Source organism: Bacillus rossius, chromosome 15 (genome assembly GCF_032445375.1).
Source record: "Bacillus rossius redtenbacheri isolate Brsri chromosome 15, Brsri_v3, whole genome shotgun sequence".
NCBI classification, from domain to species: domain Eukaryota; kingdom Metazoa; phylum Arthropoda; class Insecta; order Phasmatodea; family Bacillidae; genus Bacillus; species Bacillus rossius.
In genome coordinates this window covers 31336296-31346060 of record NC_086342.1, presented here as the reverse complement: position 1 = coordinate 31346060, position 9765 = coordinate 31336296, and the positions used below count along the sequence as shown (strand labels likewise).

Genomic DNA, 9765 nt, shown 5'->3' with positions numbered 1-9765 from the left:
AGAAATTACCCCGGGTCCTCTTTAGGCACAGTGTGTTACGACTGTCGTTACCTTGCTACATCAGAATGGCTAAAACCAAAAGGGAAATTCCACTCTCCCTGCATCTATAACGCCATCCCGATACACACACAAACTTAAGACAGAAAAGGATTAATAAAGAATGCCAGCACAAAAGAGTACTGAGAAATGCTTCAAACTGGTTTGGGGAACACACACTAACTACATTTTTGAAACTACATGTCTTCACTTTAAATCATAAGATGAAAATAAAATATTTAGAAATAAAGAAGGAAAAAAGGGACACTAAAAAATCACTGCCAACCCACTGAAAATAAAACCACAACAACATTTTTTAAAAAGTTTGTCAAAACATTTTTGTGAGAAATAATGCTCACTAAACCAACCTAGCACAAACAAAATTTAAAGTTTACAAAATGACTTGTCCCTCAGCCTTTTTGTGTAATATTTAAACTTTGACAGTGAAAAAAAAAAAAAAAAAAAAAATACTGATTAGTCAACTTAATTTACTTATTTTAAATTCAACCAACTTATCCTCTAACACAAAAAACTGTATTTTATTTTAAAAAATTGACTTCCAAAAAAAGATAATGTCCCTACCAAGTCTTAATTATTGTGTAGTGTACATGTGCATAGTGAAGTGAATACATAACTTGTTTTAAAAGAACATTGCTTCTCAGAGAGAAAACTTGCACAAAAAAACTGTGCAGCTTGTTAGATTAAATCAAACCTCATGGACAGAAAGAGCCAAAATAAAAGTCCCTTCAAGATCTTAAATATTTCATTTCACTGTATTTAACACAACTTCTTGTACATTAATTTATTTAATGCAATAAATAAACTGGCATGACATTTAAGCAGGATGTTTTATTACTTAAAAATGTACAGTAGCAAGCATCCCTTATTCCTGACTCGTGTCCACGTTCTCCGTCCTCAGGCCCTTGAACGACGGGACAGGCACATAGGTCACCAGCGTGTACAGTTTGTGAGGGGAGTCTTCGTCGTCATTGCGGCGCCGGGAGAGACGCACGCGGATTCTGAAGGGCACATTCCTGCAAGAACACACATCGTTCAAGTGAACAATCAAACATAAAAGAAACAGCAGTTTCAAAAACTAGTCCCTTAAAGAAGCCACGAGCCATGAACAAGAACACACTGAGATACGTACTCCACCATTAAGCTTTTTCATCACATGGCACATTTTTTAAATAAAATAAAAAAAACCTTGGACACTCAAAAATGTGTAATTTCAGTTACCACAACTCTCAACAATTTTTTTTATATCCTGCACAAGATAATGGATCTATACAAATTGTAATTCCATACAAAAATACATTACCATAATAGATATTAACAGAAAAAGGCATCAAAATTCTAAATAATCTGTTTAGTGTTGGGAAATTTTTCAAGATTTCCAGGCAACACCCCAGGTTGCGTAAATTCAATGTTTGAATGGAAGCACTGCAAAAACAATGTTATTCTAGGATTTAACCAGACACTGTCACAATCAAACTTGATGGCATTAACAGTCAGTGGGCCAACACTGATAGCTTTGAATATATATACTGTACAGAAGTCGCCAGCCCAGGTTAAAACTTCTAATACGGTTTTGAGGTAGTTGGTTAATTCACCGCCGCAATCGCCACCATCTCTAGGGCATCGACTTGTGGTGGTCCCTAGCGGACAAGTGTCGAACTCTTCAAACACCCCTTCCCCCTCCCGTTAAACGACGTTGAGCTGCAGTGAATGATAGGTGGGGGGTGCGGGGAATGACAGCGGGCGACAGTGCTGCGCTCTAACGTGTAAATAACAACTAAGACGATACAGGGCGTTACGGTAGCGCACTGCAGCGGTGAAGTTCCCAAGCTGCTCATCTTACGATTTTGAAAAACGTAGAGTAAATCCTATCCACTCGCGACTTCTATACAGTATATATATTCAAAGCTGATAGACACTGCAGTAATGATAACACATTAACAGTTAATATGGCCTCCAAAACTTTTCAGCACAGAAACACTCAACTACCGAGCTGCAAATACACATGTGTAAGTTAACTGACTTCCCGCTCATGGTAAAGCATAAAATAGAATATGATGTACTTTGTCTGTAAGATTAAACCCACATGAAGGTAATATTAAAATTGCTGCAGTTTAAACATTTTAATGTTGGTTTTCAGTGAAATGCTTCGATGTGATATACCTAATTAAAACCCTCCACACAATAAAAATACTTAATAATGGAAAATAATATAAAACAGAAATTAAAATGGAATGCAAAGAATAATAATCACAGGTTTAGCACAGCAAATGCTCTAAATTCAAGATTAACAGAGGGTGCACGTCTAACTATAGCCATCAAAACAATTAGTTAATTTATTTAAAGAAAGAGATAAATACTGTACTTAGGCGAATGTGCCCTCTCTCTCCGTGAAGAGAAAGAATGCATTTAGTGCTAAATACATTTAGTGCAATGTACATTCTTGATTTTCCTTAAAATGCTTTTGAAAAATTTTCTCTCTATTCCTAATTTATAATTTTTCCCAGATTTAGCTTTAGTAGGGCTAAGAAATTTTCTACAAATATTGAAATTTTCTTAAATGGATGAAACTGCACTATTTCTTTCTTCATAGCCCTTCCCAACTAGTAAGTTTTTCAGATTCTAGTTAGGATTTTTAAATTTACTTTTATGGTATATTTGTATAATTTAATAACATTAAAACACATTTAAAATAGGTTTGCCAGATTTAACCATTACATTTTGTTATAGTAATTTATGACATAACCTAACCAGTTTCATCTTAATGTGATAAAAAGTAAAAAGAAAGGATGCCTAATTAAAGAAACAGAAAAGAAAAAATTCACTACTTAAACTGCAAAAATCGTTATACGTGATTACAATTTCAATTTGATGCTGAGGATATGAGACAAATGATAAATTCAGTGATAAATCCAAACATTATACATCAAAATATACATTAACAAAAATGAGTCATAACTGTATGCATTCTACATCCTTCATACAGCCATAAACAACATTACAAAAATAAATATTAGCAAAATGAGTTTTTTTTTTACATTTTATTTTCTTGTGGTACGTTGATATTAGCCCCCCCCCCCCCCCCCCCCGGCCCGACCGTAAATGATTTTATTTCTACTTGTTTATGTTATCCAAACATTAACCACATTCAAATCAGAAAGCTTAATATCACAGAACATTCTACACATGACTGCAAATTCTGATAAAATGTTCCAGTGTCTTTGGAGCTCATGAATTTGCTGCAAACTTCAGCTGATTTAAGACAATTTGAATTTGATACTTTTACTTATGAGATGTATTTTTATAAATTTAAATTAATTTCTGTTTAGATTAGCTATATTACTTTGGTAAACAATTTGAGGTTAGTATCATTTGACAAAGTCACAATCATTTAAATTTCATAATGGCCAACAGGGTGTCTACAAATACCTACCTAAGTGAATAAAAACCAGGACTTTTTCAGGCTTTTAAATAAAATATTCTTACCACTTTTATTATGCAATAGCAGGGGTGCCACAACAGGGGGGGGGGGGGGGTGCAAGGGTATTTCCCCCCCCCCCCTTTGAAACCTTGAAGTGGGGGGCAAACGGGGGCAAAGAAAGTGTTGTGTAATCAATTTTTAGATAATAAAACTGCTTAGATAGCACCATTTTCCACCTTAAAATACAAATTTTCCCGGGGGAGGACCCCCGGACCCCCCGCTTCAATAGGGGGGATCGATGATTCTTTATAAAAAAGTATATTGCCCCCCCCTTTGGAAATTTAGTTGTTGCGCCCCTGTGCAATAGGACATATTTTGAATGCAATAAGGAAAACTAAATATAAACTAAATGTACCATTTGCAGGAACATGCTAATTTCTATATTAAGCATTCAGTTTTGAAAACTAATTTAGAAAGTTAAAATAATTTTACAATATATATTTAAAATAGTTAGTACCATAAAAAAATATATACCGAAGCAAGGCATAAAAAAAATGCAAATTAGCAAACAGAAGCTGCTGAAAATTAAAGTTTTACTATTTACACCGTGTTGAACACTTGAATTGAATATTACGCTCACAATTGGGCTTTCATTCAGTGGCAAGGAGTCCTCCCTTTTCACTCACTTCCCCTCCCCCCTAATATTCTCCACAGATCCTCTGCATCTTTCACCCCTACCTTCTCTCCATCCAGCCCATTCCACTCCCGCCCTGTCCTACCCATCAGGTTCTTGGCTTTTCAAAATATTGTTTTATTTCCTTTTGACATTTTTCTAAGATTAAACTATAAATCTTGCAGATTCCAGGATTGGGGAAATATACAGATGTAGCATCAGATCTGATTCTAGATGATGGAAAGGGGCGTTAAGCCAAAAGGGGAGGGGGATTTCAGTGCACTACTTGTACCAACATGGCAACCAGGGGTGCAACAACAGGGGGGGGTAAGGGTATTTTGTCCCCCCCCCCCTTCTGAAACCTTGAAGTGGGGGCAAACGGGGGTACAGAAAGTGCTGTGTAATCAATTTTTAGATAATAAAACTGCTTAAATAGCACCATTTTCCCCCTTGAAATACAAATTTGCCCGGGGGGTCCTCTTCAATAGGGGGGATCGATGATTCTTTATAAAAAGGTATATTGCCCCCCCCCCCCCCCTTGGAAATTTAGTTGTTGCGCCCCTGATGGCAACCTTTTTTTTTTTTTTTTTTTTTTTTTACAAAATATCAGCTGTACCTGCATTGGAGGTTAAAATGGATAAAAATGCCAACCCATATCATATTGGTATTATGAAGATTAATTTTGGACTTTTAATATATACAAACATATTAACCAGTTAATATTTTGATCTAATTTTCTTCAGAAAAGCTCAACTACAGTCGTTTATAAAATCAAACTAGAAGGGCTGATACAAATATTAACAACAAACATCTGCCATACTAGAATGTGATAATCAGAACGAAAAAAAAAAAATGGAGGAAAAAACTGCTTCACATCTGACAGCTAATGCTCCATGTGTATCCCTTCCTAATCTCTGGAAGATACACGTTAAAAATATAGGTATAAGTTTGTTTATTAAGGTCAGGTACATTAACAAAACTTATCTATTTAATAACAGTAAGAAAATTTTATAAATAAATTATGTTATAACTTAACCCAATGAACAAATTATTTTTACAATATTTTTAATTATCTAACCTAACCAACCAGACACGTGAAATTACCGGAATTATTTTCATACAATTCACACGTCCCTAAATTTACCCTGAATGGATGATTTCTTAATTCCTAATGTAGTTTGTGAAAAATAATATTTTATAGCTTGTAATACCATACCTGCATCAACGTAGACGTAGCTGCTTCATGGAACGAAAAACAAGAAAAATTGAAAATATGTTTTTCCAGTACTAGATACGTCCATAAATTTACCCTGAAAACTAATAATTCAAGAAAAATAATGGTTTAAAGCTTACATTACAATACCTGTTTTCACACAGCTGTCGCCAGTCATTGTTTACCTGCGATCGTCTATCTCATTGTTTAGCCTAACTGTAGCCAACTATGGAGAATTAAAAATTTACGCTAATTCTTCAGTTTCATATATTGAAGTTTATCCCTGGATTCTGATGACATGATCCTGTGGTACATGATGCTTGCTGTTCAATTCAGTATGTCAGAAGATCCTGTACATAAAAAATAACTGTCATATAATAATGAATTATGATTGTATGTCAAATAAAAAGGATTTTTCAACCTACAAACATAATGATTTCCTATTTTGCTATTTATTTTATAAACAAGATCTTCCGACATACTAAACTAAGCATCATGTACATCAGGATCAAACCAACAGGATCATACCATCAGGATTTAGGGATGAACTTATTCCTCACAGAAAATGAGTGACATTAACAATACAATTCAAATTTTTGCCTCCCGTTAAGACTTGTTCATTACGAGACTCAAAATAGTATGTACTTTAAATGCAATGTAACATTTCACAATACAATTACTTATTCTAATATAATTACAAACATGAGATATAAACATTAAAAATTCTTTACAATTGCACTACAGTTGTTATTTAAATGAATTCAATTATTACAAGTGTGAAAACCATGCTTACCAATTTTCTATCTTTCTGTTCTTAAAAGCAGCGACATACGATAATTACCATAAAAGGCTTAAGCTATTATTTATATTTTACTTGGGCTTGTCAAAGCAAAATTTAAGAGATGGATAAACCAAACCCACACTTCAAGGAACTAAAAAGGAATCAGCCATGGCCTATTACAGCAGTGAATTAATAAAATATGGTAAATATTGAATATCGCAATTTTTCAGCAATAAATAAAAATACTAAGTGTATTTAATTATTTCCTAACATGTTTTCTAATCATTTTGTAAAAGTGTATTGCATTCGAACATGTGGATTTCCCGTAGTAATTATTTTGAGTAAAGATTAGGATAGCCACATGTGAAAATAGTAATTTTCAGGTACACAAATTGTAAAAAATTATTGTAAACATTACCTGTAATGTAAATATAGTGACAAGTTTATGTGGTACTTTAACTGCAAAGAAAACACAGAGATTGTAAATAATTTGATATAAATGTGGGTAAATAAGTAGTGTACGGATTAGCGCCAAAAAAAATTGTAAAATATGAAATAACTTTCATTATATGCTCTTTTACGTCCTCTTTTCATAACCGCCCGCGGAGATAAGAAATTCCAAATACTTTAGGAGATATTGAATTTTTTAATTTTCATCCTGTGCACTTGTGCTGCGTTCATTGTTGCTTGTTTACAAGTATGATTTTTTTTGCAACGTATGTGAAACCTAAGATGCACATAAAATTCTGCCATCCCCGATTACACCCGAACAATTCACCTTCGGCCAACCTCGAGTTTATTTATTAATATTTATATTTCTCAACCTGTTTATTTTAATGTAGCTATACTTACCTAACTAACCGTCCATAGCGTTTTGCAATTGTTTTAATGTAGCTAACCTAACCGACCACTTTTAATATTTGAATTCATTTTTCCTGCGCAAAAATAAAAGAAATCCCGAAGTTGGCTAAAGGTGAATTGTTCGGGTGTAATCAGGAATGGCAGAACTTTATGTGTATCTTTGGTCTCCCACGTCCACGACTACATCATGTAAAAAGAAAATTACGTGAGTTCCGTCTGTAGTCATCTGTTCATCCTTTGTCCCGGTTTGTTAGGTCAGGTCAGCTACATTATAAATACTTTAAAACTAAACAACCATTAAAATTAATTTTATTATTTTTAATTTCCGTTCAGTTTCAAAGTATTTATAATGTAGCTGACCTGACCTAATCTACCTTTGTCCCGTTTTGTTAGGTCAGGTCAGTTACATTATAAATACTTAAAACTATACAAGTAAAATTAATTGATATTATTTTTAATTTCCGTTTATTTTGAATTATTTATAATGTAACTAACCTTACCTAAAGGAAAATTTGTTATTAAGGCATTCACGCGCACACGGCAAAATATAAAATGGCGACGGTCGAATGATTACGTACGTCTTGTATTGAAAAATAAGAACGGCGATATCTCCAAAAGTAATTGGAATTTTTTATCTCCGCAGGCGGTTATGAAGACGACGTAAAAGAGCATATAATGAAAGTTATTTCATATTTTTACAATTTTTTTTGGCGCTACTCCGTACACTACATATTTACCTAAATGTGTTATTTTCTTTCACCGAACAAAAATGTTAAAGTGTTGTGATTTATAGAATAAAAACATCATGACGTACAATGCACGGCTTGTATGAAATTTTCCAGAACACTTCTGTAACGATGGGTGGAAATGCAAGCAAAATGCACAAAGTTGAAAAGTTGGCCAATGCTCTAGTTGCAATTTTTCATGGTACACAGAATATTTAAAAACATTTTTTAACATTAATAAATAATAATATATCACACTTGGCAAAGAAGCAGCAAATACACAGTTAACATGACATTATTGATGTATCGATAAACAAATGCAAACAGATGGTAAATAAATTAAATGTACCAAACTTAAAACTGTCTAATAAAACCACTTCTAAGGTTAGCAAAATAAAATAAAATATTGATTTTCTTTTAGGCATCAAGGCTAAAATAGAAATTTACAGGATGTAACTAGCTACATGTGTTTTCATAGTTCAAAATAATCCATCTAACACAAGAAATGGGCGCAGGAAACAAAAATTCAAAATTAAAAAATTTATGGTTAAAAATTTACCTTATACCCTTCGACCAAACTTGTTTATTAAGACGAATGTCGATCCTCACATCCTGTGTACCCATCCGCTTTAAAGCAAACTTGCGTATCTCTTTGATGGCCCGAGGTGCCCTTTTCTTGAATCCCACTCGATGAAGCCTTTTGTGTAGGTTGATGGTATATTCGCGAGTGACCACTTCATTGATGGCAGATTTGTTTTTCTTCTCAAATTTTGGTTTTGCCATCTCGCTAAAGTAAACACACAAACACGTTACCTTGAATACATTTTAAAAGCAAGTAACAGACTGCAAATAATAACTGAAAATATACAATCTGCAAACACCAGAAATTAATAATAATATTTTTAACACGAAGGTTTTTGTTGTAATCTTTTTAAAAACCAGGATGATTAAAGATATATTTTACCTTTATGGTTACAAAACCACAGTGCAAGCGACAGAACCACACATAGAAAGTATATAAAAAAACATTTAAACCATGGAGGAAAAACATGTGACTTTATAAAGTAAGAAAACTTCTAATTCACTTATAATTTTAGATTGTAATATTTAAAAAATTTGTACTAGATTTTGTAATTTTTTAAGGGTACCTATTCATAAGATTGTCTTTTAAAGTCCATTCCATATGACACAGAAACGTAACTATGAAACACGGAATGACAAATATTTAAATTTCACTATTTGTTTTACATTTCCACACTGCGAAGAAACATAATACTTGACAGGAATGAGATGGCATTTTACAATTACGAAAATTATTTACTTTAGAAACATTATAGATGCAACAACATAACATGGCCAGTTTTACTAATACAAATAAAAATAAATCATACTGTTATGATGAAACACAAGTGTATTCATATTTATTACTTGAACAATACTTTCAGAAAGAAATACCTACATGGATTCTTATTTCAATGTTGGTGTGCCATACATTTTGTTTGAAATAGTCTCAAGTTGAAGCAGATATGATGGTCTTGATGAAGACCATCTTATGATAGTGCCATTATATTTTATTTATGAGAATGCATAATCGTATCTCACAGTCGTTGCTTGTGAACACTATCGCAGATGCATGTTTCATAGTCTCTTAGACCATGCTTAAGATCACGAATAAGACCATCTTTGCCAAGCCTGCTGCAGACCAGTCTCAAACAATAGCTTGTTCAGATCGCAGTGTATAAAATGGCTGATTTTCATGAACATTATATAGCCGTCACCCGCGGTCTCGGGATCGAGACCAGGGGTGGTCCTAGTGGTTTTCAGTGGCTCTAAAAAAAATCTCCTGTGGACGCCAGGTTAATTCGAGGATTAACCGAGGTGGTCGTGGGTTTTTGTCCCTGCGTGTTCGACTAGGATTGAAGGCTGTTGATGGTGGGAGTCTTTACTCCTAATAAGCACTGGCCCTAAACAGTATATTGTTCTGTTTTGAAAACTGTTTATTTACATTAAAATGCAATTACCACATTTTTAGGCCTT

At 33.6% G+C, this 9765-nt stretch overlaps 1 protein-coding gene across 1 annotated transcript; it reads right to left on the bottom strand.

The window, feature by feature from the left end:
- Positions 1–865: 865 nt before the first annotated feature.
- On the bottom strand, positions 866–8758 carry LOC134539207 (large ribosomal subunit protein eL31). The gene is made up of 3 exons (XM_063380990.1): positions 8693–8758; positions 8288–8515; positions 866–1070 (listed from the first exon to the last, which is right to left on the bottom strand). The coding sequence occupies exons 2-3, from the start codon at positions 8509–8511 to the stop codon at positions 920–922; spliced, it is 375 nt and encodes a 124-aa protein (XP_063237060.1). The 5' UTR covers positions 8512–8515; positions 8693–8758; the 3' UTR covers positions 866–919.
- Between the last annotated feature and the right edge of the window lie 1007 nt (positions 8759–9765).